Source organism: Stegodyphus dumicola, chromosome 1 (assembly GCF_044657685.1).
Source record: "Stegodyphus dumicola isolate Sdum_Otavi_A_Nest chromosome 1, ASM4465768v1".
NCBI lineage: Eukaryota > Metazoa > Arthropoda > Arachnida > Araneae > Eresidae > Stegodyphus > Stegodyphus dumicola.
This window is the reverse complement of record NC_140768.1, coordinates 66,794,270-66,813,485: the sequence shown is the minus strand read 5'-3', so window position 1 is coordinate 66,813,485 and position 19,216 is coordinate 66,794,270. Positions and strand designations below refer to the sequence as shown.

The window sequence follows — 19,216 nt, the reverse complement described above, 5'->3', positions numbered from 1 at the left end:
TTTAAATTTAAGGCTGCATCTGATATAAGAACTCAAGATTCTTACTTTGTAACTGAGATTAAAAGAATTTATCAAGAGCCTCGATCCCACCAGCTGCCAAGCGATAAAGTCGCTAAACACAGGTAGTTCGGTCCGGGGCTCGAATCCCGGTGAATGGGCTAGCTACATGAGTGTTTTCGTACCTTCCTGGCATTCCTCCTCTTAGACTGACAATCCTAGGGTGCTTTGCCATAATTAAATAAATCAAGCCATTCAAACACATTGAAGTCACTGAAAACTAAAAAGTTTTAACCTTCTATATAATTTATTTCATTAAATTAGTTTTAAGTATGATATTTTTTGTTAAACATAGAAAAATGTTTCTTTTATAGGTATAATGTAAAAATAGGAATAAATGTTTATTTTGTTTATCTAAAATATATGTGTTATCATGCATTATGATTAAAAACCCAAATTTATTCTAGTGTTTCTTAAAAAATTTGGAATTTGAAAAATTCTCATGGATGAAAAAGAAAATTTTTCTTCGCGGAGACATGTAAAGCTTTATGTAACTAGAAGACAAAAAAATATTGAAAAGTTAGAAAAAATACGATAAAAGTGCAGAATAAAATTAAACTAGTTATGCAATAAGCTAAGATATCTTTAATCTATTTAAAGTGAAGACCGAAATTGCTGTTGTGACTAGTCTATCTCAAACTTGTTCGAATTTGCTCATTATGGTTGAATGCTGAACTGAAATATATCTGCAATTTTTTATACAAAAATTAACTGTATTTATTAATTGAATAAAAGAATACCTATAAATATGTTCTGAGAAGGAAAATCATGAAAATTTAAGCTTTGAACCATTAAAGAAGTTGGATTTGAGACCCTCGGCTCCTCTTATTTGAAGATTTCATTTTAGTTTAAATACACTGGAAATTTGTGGCAATTTAGAAAAGAAGATAGAAAACTACGTTACTAAAAACAACTTAGAAGTTAGGTTGTGCTATTAGCGCTTTATATACGTAAATAATAATCAATTTTATTATTTAGTGTTATAAAATATACACAAGTCTGTTGAAAAATTTAAAACATATCAAGGAATTACAGAGAAAACTCTTGCGAACTTAACATAACGTCTGGGTGGTGCAAAGAGTTTCAAAAGTGAGCCACTTGAATCTTGTAAAAAGTCAGAAGTGGTGCAAAAGTAAAATTCAGTGAATTAAATAATTAAGAGAAAAAATACTTAGGAATTGCAATTCTGAGATTTACTTTACTGTTAAAATCCATTGCTACAATTCTGAAGGTGCTACTTGGAGGCAGAGAATGCTAAGCAAACTCCAAATGCTTATTACATCGCATCTGTAATGAAAATAAGTTTAGTATTCATTGTATTAATTTCATAAAATCGCTCCTTAATCTTGTTGCTAGAATTGCGTAGAGCTAAAGTATTTGAACTGTCTGTTTATTCACTGAGTAGCTGATGCTGATTAAAACCTTATGATGTTTTTAAGATCTGTCTGAGCGAAGTGTTCGTCTAAAATGCCGTTACGCCATAATAGAACATCGAACGCCTTCGAGTGAAGAGTTCATCAAACTAATTAAGCAATGAAACACTTCTTCTCTCCGCCGCGTGGGAAAAAAAAGGCAATTTATTGCGATTTTTGGCTATTTCTTATCGTATTTAGAGTAATGTACTGGAGTCCACCAAAAACATCATGGACGAAAATGTCACGGATAAATAAGGCACGGAGAAATCATCTTCGTACAAAACATTCTAGAAGAAAAGAAAGCAAAAAGAAAGAATCACATTTCTAAGACTCCGTGATAAATAATAAAGCACATATAAACTATGACAAGATGACAGCATCGCATATATTTGTTTTCGGACTAACAGTTTTGTGCATGAAGTTGTTAATAACTCTTTAACAAAGCAAACAAACCTTAAATAAAACAAAACTTAAATTTTACTAAAAGAATAACAGACTAACAAAGAGTGAAAGGAAAAAAAAATTACAATTTGATAGTTAATTAAACTATTTTAGTATAGGTTATGTTATGTTGTTACTCATCTTTCTTTTTCTAAATTATTTTTACATACAGATTATAATGAAAAACAACTAGTACAGTTTACCAAAGGAGATTGATTAAACAATTATACTTAATATTTAATAAAATAAATTTAAATACATTTAATACATTAAAGTATAATGTATGTGAGTAGCAGGAGTGCGACAACTCAACACGACTAACGGTATGCACGATAAGATGGACGATGGTAAATAAGGAGGAGGTGCTATAAGGTATTTCTCCCACCTTCCAAGCGTGCTTTCGTGGTGTAGTGTTTCTGCACGTTGGACCGGTATTCCAGAGGTCCGTGATTCGACTCCCGGCGCTGTTAATTTTTCATCTCTCTCGCTTCCAAAATATCCTAATGTCTCTACAGTGCTTCCGCCTAAGACTGATGTATCAACAAAGATGTAACCTTGCAATCATCACTCTTTTTTTTCCGTTTTTTAAATAGTCATTAATGTATCTCCATCAATATCTAAATAAAGTAATTTATTCACCTAAAGATGTGTGTCATCAGCATAGAAATCCCCTAGACCCCGAGTTCACATGTATACCCTCTGAGCGACTAGGGTTTTCGCTAAGAAAGCATAAATTTCCCAAAACCTACTATGAGAACATATTATTTTTTTATTTTAATGTAAAAACTCTCCTGGTATTACATACCTGGATTTGTGTACTTCTGATATATTGCCTTAATTTCTTTGACATATTTTAATATGCACGTATATATACGTTCTTACAAATATCACAAAATATATTCTTAGCCGTATATATATATACGGCGAACGCGCGCTGCTCAGAATCTCTGGCTCTCTAACGAAGTCAGCAGAACTTCAACTCTAAATACTTGTTCTTCTTTCATTTACACTTAACCGCGTTTGTAAAAGTACGTTCTGGCAGAAAACTGTATGCTGAAATTAAGAAGCGATAGGAAAGTGGTTTAAACTAAACATTAACTGTTAAAAACTTAGTATAAACCTTACAAATTAAGTTAAAAATATTCAATATAGAGGTATAAATATTCTTCCCTCCTTCTTGCTCTCTCAAATCATTATGCTAACAACCCTTTAAAATATGGAATGTCTGGAAATACGTCTGGTGTGTTATAGCCATTTACCACGACATTTTCTACGATGTTTTATACCATGATGTTTTAGAACTATGATGTTTTCTTCTTACTTTCTTTTTCCTGAAATGTTATAGCCGCAATGCTTTCACCTCTCAACAATGCGCTTTCGATCTCATACGAAAGAATACTACCAGTTATGCTGTAAAATTGTTACCAAGACTCAGACAAGAACTGCGACATTTCAAGAAAAAGTTGAATTAATGTTGAACTGATTCATTTACATGATTATATTTTTTATTGAACTGATTGAACTCAGAGTGATTATCACAGTATAAAGTAAATATTTTTATTTCTGTTTATTCCTCAGTAAAGAGGTTATTCATAAAAATATCGTGTCTATTGTATTTAATTTTAGTGATAAAGAAAATATATTATTTCCGCTATTTTGCTATGAGTACGTGAATCCTTGCACATGTACAGAAAAATTATCTTTTTCCAAAATTTGTTTTTTCCATTTCTGATATCTAGTATTAGTGATATGTATCACAACTACAGGGTTGTGCATAATATAAGATGTAGTATTGACAAGCAGAAGAAATGTATTGCAAACACGCGAAAAAGTCTTCGATAAATGCAATAACATTTACATCTATTTTTTATGATGTATTTTCTTTTACGCCTTTCTCTTTTAATATTTTATTCCTGGAAGTCAGGGATTTCCAAAGGGGTAGGTACAGACCTCCTGGAGGTCGATGATATTTTAAAGGTGTCAATGACTATCAAGGGGTCGATAGCCGAATATGCACCGCCAACTCACACGCATATTCAGAATGCAATTGATTACCAAACGATTAATTAAAATGATATTTATATATAAGTGATATAATATAATAATTATAATTGATATTCATTAAATATTATTGATAATAATTAAGTATTAATTACTTATTTATTAATAGAAAGCTATATCATGATTATCTTTCATTTTAAAATTGACTTGTTTATATCGACACTGTCAAAAAGAATTCCACTATTTTAATAAATTAATGTGATTGCCCATTATTGAAAAGAATTGTATTTTCTCACAAAATTTAGTGGGCCACTTGCAAAATTTAAAAGAAGATTTTAATATTCGCTTTCAAGACACTGAATATTTGAATGTGGCGGCATGGCTCATAAAACCGTTGTAGTGCGATATATCTGATATTGATATTATGATGCAAGAAGAGTTGATTGCAATGAAAGGGGATGTTGTAGAACAAGTCTTATTTATTTAAAACACAGGAATGCCCTAAGCTTGTGGAATTTAAAAGTCATCTGAGAGAAATATCACAAAATAATAGTTGTTACCGAACCAACGTCATTGACGTTTCCGTCTTTTTATCTTTTATTTATCTTTAAGTTAAATATGTACAAATTATTTGTATTATGATTATGTTATGTGTTGTACATTATGGAGAATCCTCTTTTAATATCAATTTCAGATCTTACTTCAACTGAGAATAAATTTTTAAGAAAGAGATTTAGCACACAGGTGTCAACGAGGGGAAAATCCGAGCTTTTACAATGTGTTGCAGATCTGATAATTCAGCAGCATGTGCTTTTATTCCCTTGCGATTTGCTCTACCTATTTGTTATGCAAGGATTTTGTCGCAGTACTTCATTGAATTCCACAGTGAGTCGTTGATGCTTCAGCCATGAAGGTTTTACTATTCTACTCTTTCGCTATATTCACCCTTTGGTGTCTTGCAGATGCGAAATTTTTCGAATTCACAGACTGCAGTAAGTTAATTTTTCTTAATATTACGAATGATGAAAATATTCCTGCGGTTTTAATGCAGTATTACTTTTTATATTAAAAAAATGAGGCTTGTTTAATTTTTATCGATTTCATATTCAATGTTTATATATTTATATATTTTCACTTCCAAGATAATGAACCTTAATTGCGTAATCAAGGTGCATGATTCAAGCTACCTGGATTAAAACTTGTTATATAACTGCGAAAAAGACATTAAAGCTAATGTAAAATTCAAATAAGATACTTTTTCTTTCAAAAAATGTTTTCAGATTTCAGTAGCAGCCAGTTAAAATTATTTTATAATACTAGAAATAACTTTAGCTACATTACTGCAAAGCACTCAAGGAATATAAGTCTAAACGAAGGGATGTCTTCGTGAAGAACTTTATTAGAAAAACTGGCTCGCACCGACGTTGTTTGTGGGTGAAAACCATATAGATACATTAATCAAAGTTATTTTCTTAAATATGTTTAAAATAGTGAAATTAGTAATAATTTATTTGTAATAAATTATGAATTTATAAATTCGAAATAGATTAATTTTTTAATTTTAGCAGAAATAAAAACCAAAATGTAATCGACATTAAACAACTGATTTTCCACAGAACACCTTTTTCATGATAGATAAACTTTTGTCAGCTAATTTCTAATCATCCAAAGGATATAATTGTGATCGTAAAGAATTTAAAACTGAGAATTTTTAATTAAGGTCACAAGTTTGCGGTTTAAAAATAAGTTGATATAGTAACTTTTAAGTAATGCTTCCAAGATTTCGTTAAAACATCTAGAATGTTTCCTGAAAACCATCTTAAGGAAAATATCATTTTACATACTATATTCTTCCTATTCATTGTAAAATATAAAAAAAAAGGATATACAAATGCATTCAATGTAAAGTATTCAAACAAAAAATCAATAATACTATAAAAGCTGTTTTTATATATTTCGAAAAATCTGACTTTATACATGGATCTTCACCAGATAATTTAACTTAACATATTTCTCAGCGCGACTTCAGTCATTGCACAATCAATAAATGCAGGGCAACTGGGACAAAGAAATATACATATATGCCTAAGGGAAGTATTACTTTCATGGAGGATTTTCTATACTTGATAACGAGGAAGATCTTGCTGCTCAAGTTTTCTCTTTGTCACTATTGATCAGGCGAACATGATGAATGAGCGCATATCTCTCCCCGAATAAACTGGTGGAATCTGAAGTCCACATTTGGAACTTTGGACGTAGAATTTTAAAGAAAAATCATTAGAGGAATGGTAGTTCCCTTTTTGTCGTGTTATTTAAAGATCCTTAAATAATTAGTTTTCTATATTTTTTGAAAAATTTGACTTTGATTTAGTGAATGTTTTCTGGTTGCTAAGGGCTGTATTTTGATGTAAACATATTTAGCATTTCATTGTTGTAGGTTTTTTGAAGCATACTTTAACGAACGAGAAACTGAGTGCCATTCATCAGTGCAATAAGTTGAATAAATAACATTTTCTCTTCCTCTTTTAGAATAGCTTATAAAAAGTAAGTAATGAAAACTGAGACACAGTGTTACCGTAATGCACGTAGCTTACGATTAAATCATCTTTTACTTTAACACTGGGTAAAACTTTTCTTGAACTATTTTGAGAGTAATTTCGATGAATAATTAATTGATAAGTTATTTGGAAATAAATGTGGAATTACTTAGAATAATAAGACAAAGCGAGGAAAAAAAGGAAATTGAGAGAAGGGAACTATTCCTAAGGGCTTTCTAAACTAGCATTCAACATGCTTTATGTAATTCCTATACGTACAGAATGTCTGTAAAGCGCAAACCGCAAATCAACCTTTCATAAAATATGAATTATCTAGATCAGGGTGTTCCAGTGGGGTATGTATTGCCTGCTGAGAGTCGAAGGACTTTTAATGGGGATCAAAGACGACCAAGGGGTTGACTGAAGATCGATAACCGAATCTACATTGGAAATTGATCAGCATAATCAAGATTCCATTTATTATAAAAACAAACTGTTAATAAACTAATAATTAATTTTTGATATAAATCCATATCATGTAGTTAGGAAAAAATAATAACAAGGGAAAAATATGCAAAAAATATTAAATACATTTTAAAAATCAATCGAATTCTTTAAATATATAAGATTTTGTGCAATAAGTACAATATGCAGTGCAAAGCTTTACACAAGGCAGTGATTTATTATAGAAAACAAGAAATAGGTTAAATATTTTTGAATAAGAGAATTAAGGAATTGTGCCTAGCAATATTTGTACCAAATGTTAAAAAAAATGCATCAATATATCCCGCGAAACCATCACATTAATTAAAATAGAACTTTTGCGCAGTAAAATCTTTGATTTTATTTCTGAAAAACTGTTTATACCTGTAAAATTAAAACTGATAATGATACAAAAACTAATAAAACATTAATCCGATATATCATTTTTTTCCAAAAACGTTATTCATATTCTTATCCATTTATGTTCAGTTAGTTGTATTTTGATTATGTAGTGTGCCGTATATCATGGAGAAAAATGTAAGGGAGGGCGATGAATAAAACCTTTCTTATAAAAGGCACTGTTGCAAGAAAATATTTGGGAATCCCTAGTCTAGACAATGGTTAGTATATCTATTTTGTTGCTAAGACTAGAGTGAGACGTCGTAGGAGAGGAAATTAGTAATAAATTTCATAAAAAGTAAGTTTTGGGAGAAAACAAGATAACCAATTACCATGTGAAATTTCCAGTCTCTGAGTATTTGAAACCATAGTGTGATTGATGTAAGCAGTTCATTTTAATTTTTTACTTCCTTGTACCATGTAAAAAGGAAGTATTGTAATCGCGAAAAGTTTCAGGCAGCATATTTCAACGAAAATATTCATTTTGACCGCTATCGAATGCAATTTAACAATGCTGTTGCGTGACATATGTACGTAAAAACAGAATAAAAGACTCTTTTCCTCCAAAAAAATTATAAAGCTGCTTTAAATTGAATTCTGCAGAGAATTTTTCTTGCCGTCTGTACGAACGTATGTATGTACGTACGTACGTACGTATCTCGCATAACTCAAAAACGAGTAGCCTCAGAACGTTGAAATTTAGTACATAGGACTGCTATAACATGTAGATGTGCACCTCGTATTTTGGTTGCAATCGGCCGCACCAAACGTATATAAATATATTTATATATATATCCACTCTGTTACCCGGCTCAGGGATCTCAGTTTCTTTACTCTTATACTATGTTTGTAAATTGTACATTTTTTTGCTTTAAAAATGATTGTATTATGTTGTTTTTATCTTCCGGTTAAGGTTTCTATGCCTTTCGTAAATCTGGAAGCAATATTTCTACAATTATCAGCAATTTTAGGGCTGTTTAAGTGCGGCTAAGTTTTAAATAACATGGCGGACATATTTATTTATGTTATGTAGGAAAAAGTTAAATTAAACTTTAAAATAAATTAACTTCTTTTTGGTACCGTGACAAAAAAATACAAAACAAACTACTAAACTTTGTGCTAAACACTGTACTCAGTAATCACAACTTTTAAATCTAAAAGACATCCAAGAAAGATATCCTCCCTGGTGTTTTGGTAGAATCACGATTAATTATGCACATCCACAACAAAATCTTTAACAGGCTATCTCTCACTAAATCAAAACTAATTTATATCTCCAACCTGAAAACACATAAATTTGAATACCAAAATCTAGAGATAGCCTTAAAACTTTAACATTTCAAATACCAAACAGAACTCTTCAAAACACCGGGGAAAGATACAATCTCACAATTAAGAAGTTTACTCAACAAAATCAAAATAAATTCAGCAAACCGATCGTATAGTCACCAACACTAAAACTTATTTTCTACTACAGCAATATAATTACCCAGGTTCGGTTGAAAAAAACCATGTTTCCGTTAGGATCACATGGGTGACCTACAGTAGACCACAATTAATACACACAAAAAAACATACAATATTAAAGATAATAAACACATTTATTGAAAATTCCCACACATTATAACTTAAGATAGCTGGCCAGACTACCCCTACAAAATCTTTTAAAGTCCTCATAGTTTTTTTCTTTTCATAACAATCTCAATTTAAACATTATTTCATTAACTCAAAAATCATAGGGAAACACGTCACAGTTCTTAATCATTTTAAGCAGGAACTCAAGAATATTAAACTCATTTAAAAAATTAATTATTCAATTTTTATCTACTTAACATGTCAACTCTTTCTTTAGTATTAAACATTCCCAAATTTAAAAAGATTATGTATCAAAATAAAAAGTCACTCACGAAATCGGCGTACCACCTTTGAGAGAATCAGGGAGCTGCCCAAATCCATTGATCCAATTTCAAAACACCGTAACAATAACTACTAAATCTTCATCGTTGTTTTCCGGAACCGGAGCCTTTTCATAGTTCATAGTTTTCAATTTGACTCAGGGAGCTGCCCCGATCTAAATTACAAATCCCGAAACAATAACATCCAAATCTTCATCGTTGTTTTCCGGAACCGGAGCCTTTTCATTGTTCCAGTTTAAAGTTTTCAAATTCCTCCGTTAAGCAGCACTTTCACTCAATCATCTTCCCGTTTTCGAAGTTCCACTGAAGATAAGAGAAAGAGGTCGAAACTGGAGACAAAAGACCAAAGCAGACCTCAGGCGATGACGACTTTCCATATTTCCACCTTTTCTAAAGCAAAATAGATACTCCAGCACGAACGAGCAGTTCAGACTGTTCCACAAATGGGAAAAAGAGATCTCAGCGTCGAAATTGAAAATAATAGGCCGCAAGAATTGCCGCCGTCACCCTCCGTACCCAGAATTCTCGGAGATAAAAACTTAACTGTATACCGCGGTCGACCACGGCAGAACCGCCGCGTTTTTCCTCCGGACCATCTCAGCACCTCACTGATTGCGGCCGACCCCGTAGGGGCCGCCGTCAAAGTAGCAAACCCCTAAGGCTCCAAAAAACCTCTTCAAAGTCTTCTCTAAAAATCGCTTTTTTTTTTTCAAGTCCAAAAAAAAGATTCCCTGCCTTCCGTGCAACGGCTTAAGAAACCTCGGTTTACCCACACCAAGAAACGCCTCAAAATTACTATTGGTTCAAACAACACTAAAATTAAAAAATTTAGCCAATCTTACGAAAACTAGGACTCCCTTTCGCCAATTAAAAGAAAGGTCATAAATCGCCACTGAAATTCTCAGAAATTCAGAACTTTCTACAAGAAGACAGACCCTTTCTTTCCCACGCAACAGAAGAATGTTTCCAACCTAATACTCTGTCAAAAAATCGCCGCCCCTTAGAACTATTCGCCTCTGGACGAGAAAAACACGTGTTTTCAACCCCCGCGAAAAAAGGGGAAAATGCAGCTGGACAGTGACCTCTAACCTCCAAAGACGCCTACGCGTGAGAAACGGAAATACAACCGCGCCCTTTTAACTGTAACAACTATTCAGCCAAACTTAAGGGAGTTTTGCCGTAAAGTTTAACAATATTAAATATTATACATTAATTTAAAAATAAGCTCAATACAAATTCATTAAGCACAATAAAATAATATAATAACTAAGAATACATTATGCACAGTAAAATAATACGAACTACTTATATACAACAAAAATACATAAGAATTTTCCTTAACAATTCCCCCACGGAAAATACATAAGAATTTTCCATAACATTTACATTTGAAGGAGAAGAATAGTAGATTTGTTGCCAATCTAGAGAGACTAAGCTTCGCAACAACAAAGATAACGCATTCATTTATTATTGCGAATTAAATCATGCTTAATCCTTTCTGGAATTTTTTCGATGAAATAAGTGTTTATGATTTACTTCGTAATTTTTAATACAGATATTTTGAGTTTTTACGTATTTTTGCCTTGTCGCGAAGGGAGAACTGAATGAGTTAAATGAGAAATACTAAATCGTCTGTGAAAAACTGTTTCTTTCTTTTTTTTTTTTTTTTTTTTTTGTTTGCTTAATTTCTTTTATATGTCATTCTAGCTTTATTATAGTATTTGAACAGAACATGTGGCGACGATTAGATAATTCTTCAAATGATATAAGGATTAGATAATTCTTCAATGATATTTTGTGCATTTTGAGGTATAATATGAACGAAATATTAAGTGAACCTAGTGCCAGAGTGTCGCTATGCTAAACAAATATAGTGAATTTTAAAGAGTGCATTTATTCTATTGTGGTTTATGCGCTGTCGACGAAGTAGATTTAATTCAATCCATTAAGTTTAAATGAAATGCAAGAAAAAATGCGTATAATTTAATATTCCGTACAAGGAAGTCATGTGGTGTACACATCAGATTTTTTTAATTTTGGCAATCTGCGAGGACTACTTGTGGTCCGTAAACCACGGATTGAGAAACGCTGCCTTATGATGTTGCTTTAAGCGTAAAATTTATCGAACCCTCTACAATAAAAATCAAACTTAGCTTAAAAGAACTTAACTCAACTGAAGATCAGCATCCAGAATGCTGTAAAAAGTACCCGCTAATAATTTTGAACGATTATAAACTTAAAATAATTAATTAAAAAAATAAAAGACGTAAAACACCGTAAGAGGTAGAAACTTCTGTGTTAAGGAGAAAGGCTACTTCTAACGCTAACCGTAGCAGTTTGGCGAAAAGATTTATTTATAATTTTCTTTTCATGTTTATCCATTGGTTTGATGTTTTCCTTCCAAATATATGTAACTCTTAAACAAAAAAATGAATTTTTTGTTAGAAAAGTTTCTATATAAAAAAACGTCAGATGTAGGCGATTCTTCGGGGACTAGAATTCAAACAAATCTCACAATAGTTTTATACATTCTACTAAGTAAGATATATTTTATGTAGAGTGCATTTCTTCAGGAATAGAACCAATAAAAACAATACCTAGTCAATTTGTCTGTTTTACTACGATAGGAAAAATAACATTTAAAGGAGATAAATAATTTTCTTTTCTTTCATTTTTTTAGAATAGTATTTTTAAACAATGAGTAAACAAAAATGCAAGTCTGAAAAATTATTAAGATGTACGAAAATAGTCATTCTTTTCTTGAGAAAGGGCCTATAATTTACTTTTCTTAACACCATGTAATCTAAAATAGAAAAAAAAACTGTTTACAAAATTTTCAACATTTAATGTACTTTTTCAGCCAAAAAGGATGGTATCGCTGAAGTGACCCAGTTCGAAGTGTCTCCAGATCCTGTGGATTTGAGGAAGAACATGACCATCACTTCACATTTGAAGATTCTTCGTGATGTGCCGATAGATGCGAGACTTAGGACTCGCTATTATAAACTGAGAAAAGTTTTCGGTGTTGATATCGATGTACCCATCCCCTGCCTTTTCGGAAAGTTTGGATCATGGTATGTTTATAAATGTGCATTTCCAGCTGGTACAAAGTTATTAATTGATGTAGTAAAATATCATGTAATCGATGTAGTAAAATATCACAAACTTTACTTTTGCAACTATATCAAATTAATTATGAAAATTAAGCAAACTTCAGTCTTTAAATTGAGCTAGTTATAAAAAATATTATATTTTTCGAGGTCATCTAATGAAAATGCGAGGGATGTTTCAAAAATTCTACAAACTGAGTTAGAACGTACTTAATTCTTAGAACCTTTCCTTCTTTAAATTAACGAAATAAAGTAAGAGCCTGAAAAATAAAAATTTTAAACTGCGGAATACAGTTTTCACTATAAAAAGGAATTTACTATTAAAAATTCCAAAATAGATTATGTTCTAGTTACATAATGCATGGATTACCTTTTTTAATAAAAATAAAACTGTATTCGTTAATGTAAAGTATGAGTAGGATATATTATTAATATGATGAAAGCTTGAGAGGGCTCAAATTCTTCAAACAAGGAAGCGTTTTTGTAATTTTGACAAAAATATTAAACGTATGGCTAAGGAAGTAACAATGGTTAGCGAAAGTAGGTTTATTAATTTTTAATTTTTTTGACAGGAATTTTATTAACAGAGAAGATAAGAGCTTAAAAATTAAATTTAATGAAAATCCAAGTAATTTTGTGAGTCATTGCAGGATGGAGAGTTAAAAATACGTTGCGAGTCCCAAAATACCATTAGGTGTAGTTTCTTGTGTTGCGAGCAATATAGGGGAATAAACCTAGGGGGGGGAATTGATGCAATTTTTCATACAAAGAGACATTAACGTTGGTATGAGGAATTAAATGATTTTGTACTTCAGAAGATAAAATTTGAAATATTTTTAATTCTGCAGTATTTATAAATTCAAAATTTATATCTTAAATCGAAAACTAAAAAAATTCCTATTTTATTTTTGACTGCCTAGAGGGTATTTATTTTACAAAAAAATTTGGGCATAAAAGAATTTTTTCCCTAACGGCCGGAAACTGCTAGCTAAGACTTCACCAAACATTGACAGTCTCATTGGTCATTTAGCCGTCTCATTATCGAAAATATTGTCCAGGTGCACAACAGCGAGCGAACGAATAGTATCCCCCAGGAAAGAGGAACTCCATCCAGTTTTGATACAGATCCTCTGTGAGACGCATCCAAGGGTCTGCCATCTCTTTCCACTTACCTTTCGAGATGACTTTCGGATCAGCAGTATTTTCAATGCCTCCCGCCTGCCAAGACACTATACATTAGAGGCATGATTCCATGCCTTCTTCAAGATTCGAAGTCGGGCTCATGGTATAGCCACCAGCTTCCCTACCACCATGCCAACAGGGCGGCCGGACAACAAAATCCTGAATGTTCTACTTAGGTTCCTTTAAAAATTTGGAAACTTTTAAAAATATTTTGATGGAATTAAAATAAAATTGAAATTTGCTAAAACACTATATGACAATTGAGAAATAAAAATAATGAAATCGATTTATCTGTTGAATCTTTCTAGCCCAGAAGAATTTTAATGTGCGTAAAAGCGTCCCTTTCTTTTCTTTCCGTGAAAAAGAGCGATTTTCTTTCTACTATTGGTGATATGTATATGAGAAAACCAGATTTTCTCTTATATGATCTGGAAGAGAGAAGTTAGATTGTTTAATGATATAACAACTGAATTACTTAAAAAAGATAGCGAAAGTATTCAGTTCGAATAAATACATTCATAACTTTTTGACATTATCGTATAAAATTATATTAATAAAAAAAACCAGTTTTAATAACAGCAGGTTTTGTACTTTTAAATCGTAATTCCTATTGATCTTTATTTACAATATAGCACCCTTCGACTTTGTGACTACTTAAAAATGTTCAGAGACCAGGCTGAACCATTTTATCCAGAAGGAGTAGAATATAAATGCCCAGTCAAGGCTGGAGATTATGGTGGTGACAACGTAGAAGTTGAAATTCCAGACATAACTGCTATTGGTCGTTATATAGCAAGGGTAAAGTAAAATATTCCTTTTTATTATGTTAACATATTAACATACAACTTATTCCATTAAAAATGTTAAAATTAAATGCGTATGCTAAGCATACGTACCTCAACGAATAAAAAAGCAATTTTTAATCACAAAAATTTTGGGAATGTTTTGGCACACTTAGCATTCTGGTTAGAAGTTATTTGTACATTATGCTTCTTTTTTAATTAGCGATGTTCAAGAACAATATCAGAATACTTAATATCCAAGCAAGTGTAATTCATTTCTTGAAAAGGAAGAGCTCTAAAAGGACTGTATGAGGAATTATTCTCAGGTCTTAACAGAAATTCAGAAGGGTGCAAACGACTCTTTATTCAATAACATGTAGTTGAACAGATGGCCTCAATTGGGTTCACATGTCTTCCCGCTTTACACAAACAGGTAATGTTGAACTTAAAAATAAAATGTTAATAAATTAGCCTAACAGCTTACAGGGTAAATTAACGCCCAGAAAGGCTCTGACTTGTAGAAGCCGGCGTAAAGTCGAATGACTAGAAGCACTCAACGTCACAGAATCCAATCTCTTGTAATTCAAAATAACAACGTAGCATTCAACATAACATACTCTAAAATCTTCACTGAAACAGTACTTCTTTCTCCTTCAATTTGAAAACACGCGCGCTATCTCATTAGCATTCTGGCAGTAGAGTGAAAACGAGATTGAAAGGAAAGTTGCTTTAACTAAAAAGTAATTGTTAGTCAAATTAAATAAATCACCACAAGCTAAGGACAGACAGGATGAAAACAACTAGATAGCATAAACATTCCCTACACATATGTCATTACATTTAATCACTTTTAATCCTAACAATTTTGCCGTTGCATTATGATAATTTGCTTGCATTATTCGGTATGGGGAATATACTGATGAAACAAGGAATGGTGAATTGTTAAAAAGCTACTTAGTTTTAAGATGTTAAACTCATTTTGAAAAATTCTTTTAAACTTAATTTTATAAAAAAATTAAATTAATTTTAAAACAATCATTCAGCACAGTCAAAGTCCTGACAGAGTCTCTTTAACAACTGCAGGTCACAAATACCTATCTTCCGAAGAAACTTTATAAATTCAGCTACAAATTTATTTAACTTTTAATTAAATTTTAATATTCTATAGAGATTTTTGGCTAGGCTTAGTGATAATAGAATGCTTCATCAATTGAGTACAAATGTTGATAGTCATATAACAGGAGGTATAGCAACTCAGCTGGTGGTGTAAGTAAGTAAACTTGATTTTTATCTACTTTGAGGCAAATATAACATTCACTTTAAATTAATAAATATTAAAAAATGAAGGCGTCTTTTTGAACAAAAGTACTATCATTTGTCGGTTTTGTACATGAAAACACGTGATACATTATGTAAAGCGTGGCTGATAAAAGAACAAACGCACAAAGTTGACGAAGCGTGGCTGATCAGAGGAGTTAGCTGCTTTAGCCGTTGATTCCCTCTTCCAAAAATTTCTTCTGTTCAACAAAGTTACCATATTAGAATGTTATTTTCTTTGTAAATGCAGCTTAATATTCAGTGTTAATGAATAATGCTTTAGATAGTTTATTTTGACACAAAGCTGTGCGAAAGACTGAGTATAGTATCTGAAAAAGAAGAAGCATTTGACCCTAATAGAAGCAGTTTGGTATTTAATCTATATTTAGCAATTATGTTAAATATGCTCACGGAGTTGAATGCTTTTCAGGAAGATAGAATAATTGTTCAATCATACAAGTTTATATTCAGGGGCTAGGTGTAAAATACTCATTTTTTGTAAAACATATAAATTTTTCTTTAAAAGTGATGATAACAGCTAATGATTTGTCTTCGATGGAAGTGATTTCCAGGATTACTCAAAACTTCCATATGTTGGATAAGTAGCTTTCAGAGTAGTTTGCCATATATATAAGGCGAAGTAATGAGTTTACCTGGAAAATTTCAGAACATATACAATATGCGTGATTCTAATCCTAGTACATCTAAAAATACGCGTCAACGTACGTCTAAGAATGTGTTAGTGGTTTTGGACAGCTTGAAGGCTTGGTTTTTGGTGGGAATTTTGTTCCTGTGCATTGTGGAGTCATTCATTATGTAAAAGGAATTTTGTGCTAAACTAAGGAATGTTGTTAGATGTGGATGCTTTTTATGATCTAAAGTTATTTTAAAAGTAATGCAATATCCCATTATAAATTATTCAAGCAATCTTAGAAATATCGTGAGAACTAGTTAGGAAAATTATGATGTTACTAGAAAGAACATGTTTCTGAGTAAGTGAAATTACTTGAATGTGTCACCTCAAGTATAGGAATTAATAATCTCATTAGTTTAATTCCCGAATAATAAAATATCGCATTTTTGGACATACAGATCGACGCTTCAAGCAAAAATATAGCCCCCCAAAATATCCAAATTATTCGCTGGATGTATATTGACTTCTATTCAATATTTACCGACCAAATTAATAGTTAGCTTAAATAAAAATGATTAAATTTATGCTTACTATTCCAAGCATAACATTAAGTAAAAAAGCTGATGTGCACACCACATGACTTCCTTGTGCGTAATATTAAATTAAACGCATTTGTCCTACATTTAATTTAAACTTATTTCCTCGAATTTCATTAGAGATATATCTCTCATTCAATTAATTCAGTTCTCACATTGCGGAAAGGCAAAAATACCTAAAAACTCAAAATAGTTTCATTAAAAATTGAAAGATATAGGAAAACATAAAGAACCAAATACAGTTTAAACAATTTTTACAATTAAAATTACAGTTTCTACGCAAAAACAGGCAATTCGGCCAGCAGGCAAGAAGGCAGATTTTTCGGTGCACAAAACTAAAAGTTTCGTTTTGGTTCCACTCGGCAAAAGACATTGAAGGCGCAGAAAGAATTAGTTTCCTATTTTGCTAAGTTTCAAATATAAACAAATATGGCTGCTATGGTAAAACAATTAGGCTTAGCCGCACTTAAACAGCTTTTAAATTGTTGATAATTTTATAAATATTGAATGCAGATTAACTAAATTCATAAAAGGCTTAACCGGAAGTTAAGAACAACATCATTCAATCATTTTAAAGCAAAAAATGCACAATTTAGCAACATATAAGAATGAAAAATCTGAGTTCACTGAACCGAGTAACAGATTGGGTAATTGGGTTTTATATATATATACTTTTGGTGCGGTCGATTGCTACCAAAAAGGGAGGAGCACAAGTACATGTTATAGCAGTCCTATGTACAACATTTCAATACTCTGAAGCTACTCGTATTTGAGTTATGCGAGATACATACGTACGTACAGATATAACGAAAAAATATTTTCTGAATTCATTTTAAAAGAGTTTTATAATTCGTTTTGGGAAAACGAGTCCTTTCTTCTGTCCTTACCTACAGATGTCACACAAAAACATCGTTAAATTGCATTCGATAGAGGTCAAAATGGATATTTTCGTTGAAATATTGTGCCTGGAATGTTTCGTGATTGCAATAGTTCCTTTAATTCGTACAAGAAAGTAAAAAAAGCATTTTTACATATAAAAAAAAAGAAAAATTAAAATTTTACAAAGAGAAAAAAATATGAATAAAATAGAAAATGTAGAAAAATAATGTATACTATTACGTGCTACTGAAGCATGTCAAAAGTGAATTCTTGCAAATTCACTTATATATTACTTAGATATATTTCGTTTGTTTACGGAAAGCTAATAGATGTTTTAAAATATTTTTTCATAAATATAATTTTATTAACATCATGATTTTAAAAATTGAATAATTTATTTTTTGAAACAATTTTTCTGAAATGAATTACTTGATAATTAAATATTTTTACAATCGTTTTAAATGTTTTTTGTAAAAATCAAGTCATTTTTTAAAATGGAAAGGAATTTGTCTGGAGGAAATTTTAATTATATTGATCACAAATTAAAGAATTTCTTTTTAATTTTGAGGATGCATGAAAGACAATTGATTTTACACATTACTTGTCATAAGCAAATATAAAATATTACATGACAGGTAAGTTTATAAAACATTATTTTGCGTTCTACTTTCTGATAAATTAGTATTTTTCATGTACAAAGTGATAATCGAAGTAAGATATTAAGACTAACAAACAATAGTCTTAATGATTACTAAGCAGTAAAAATACTCTTTTCTTGTTAAATGCGGTATGACACTTATAACCCTTTGTATTCTATATTTAATTTTACAGGGAAGGTACCGAACTGAACTGGAATTAGTTATTAACCGCAAAACGGAAGCTTGTTATAGAATTCTGACTGAACTGAAGTAATTTTTATAATAATCTATTGTGATACCATTTATAATAAGCTAGAGTGTATGTTACTCAGAAGAAATGATATAATAAAATTATGAATGTACATACATAAGCTATAATAAATGGTTTTTTGTAACTAAATATTTATAATAAAGCTACTTAATTCAAAGTTTCTGAGTGGATTTTTAACATTTCTCACAAAAGATACATAAATTAATCAAACTATAAAACTCACGAATGAGATTCATGTTTTCCAGAGATCTTCAAGTCTCAGGTATCTTCTAATTTTCGTGCGTAGATTTCTCGATTATACGCTCATTGTCTTTTTTAGTATTGATCAGAAATAATTACTCGACACGTGCTTCTATCAAATCTATCTTGTAAATTTAAACGAGAGCTGTTCTAAACGAACGTAGAGGAAATCACTATTCGTAGTTCGAGTAATTACGCCGTTTGCAGTGACATTCGTTTTCAAAAGCATCTGTTTTGCATTTCACTCGCTATTTCTAGAAACTCTGTAGCTTCTTAAACACAAGTTGGGGACCATTTTAAGAAAATGTATAAAATGGC

The 19,216-nt window shown here is 31.2% G+C and overlaps 1 protein-coding gene across 1 annotated transcript; it reads left to right on the top strand.

The window, feature by feature from the left end:
• The first annotated feature begins 4,748 nt into the window (after positions 1-4,748).
• LOC118199382 (uncharacterized) lies at positions 4,749-18,815 on the top strand. The gene is made up of 4 exons (XM_035371232.2): positions 4,749-4,906; positions 12,110-12,323; positions 14,174-14,339; positions 18,581-18,815. The coding sequence occupies exons 1-4, from the start codon at positions 4,822-4,824 to the stop codon at positions 18,659-18,661; spliced, it is 546 nt and encodes a 181-aa protein (XP_035227123.1). The 5' UTR covers positions 4,749-4,821; the 3' UTR covers positions 18,662-18,815.
• Positions 18,816-19,216: the final 401 nt, after the last annotated feature.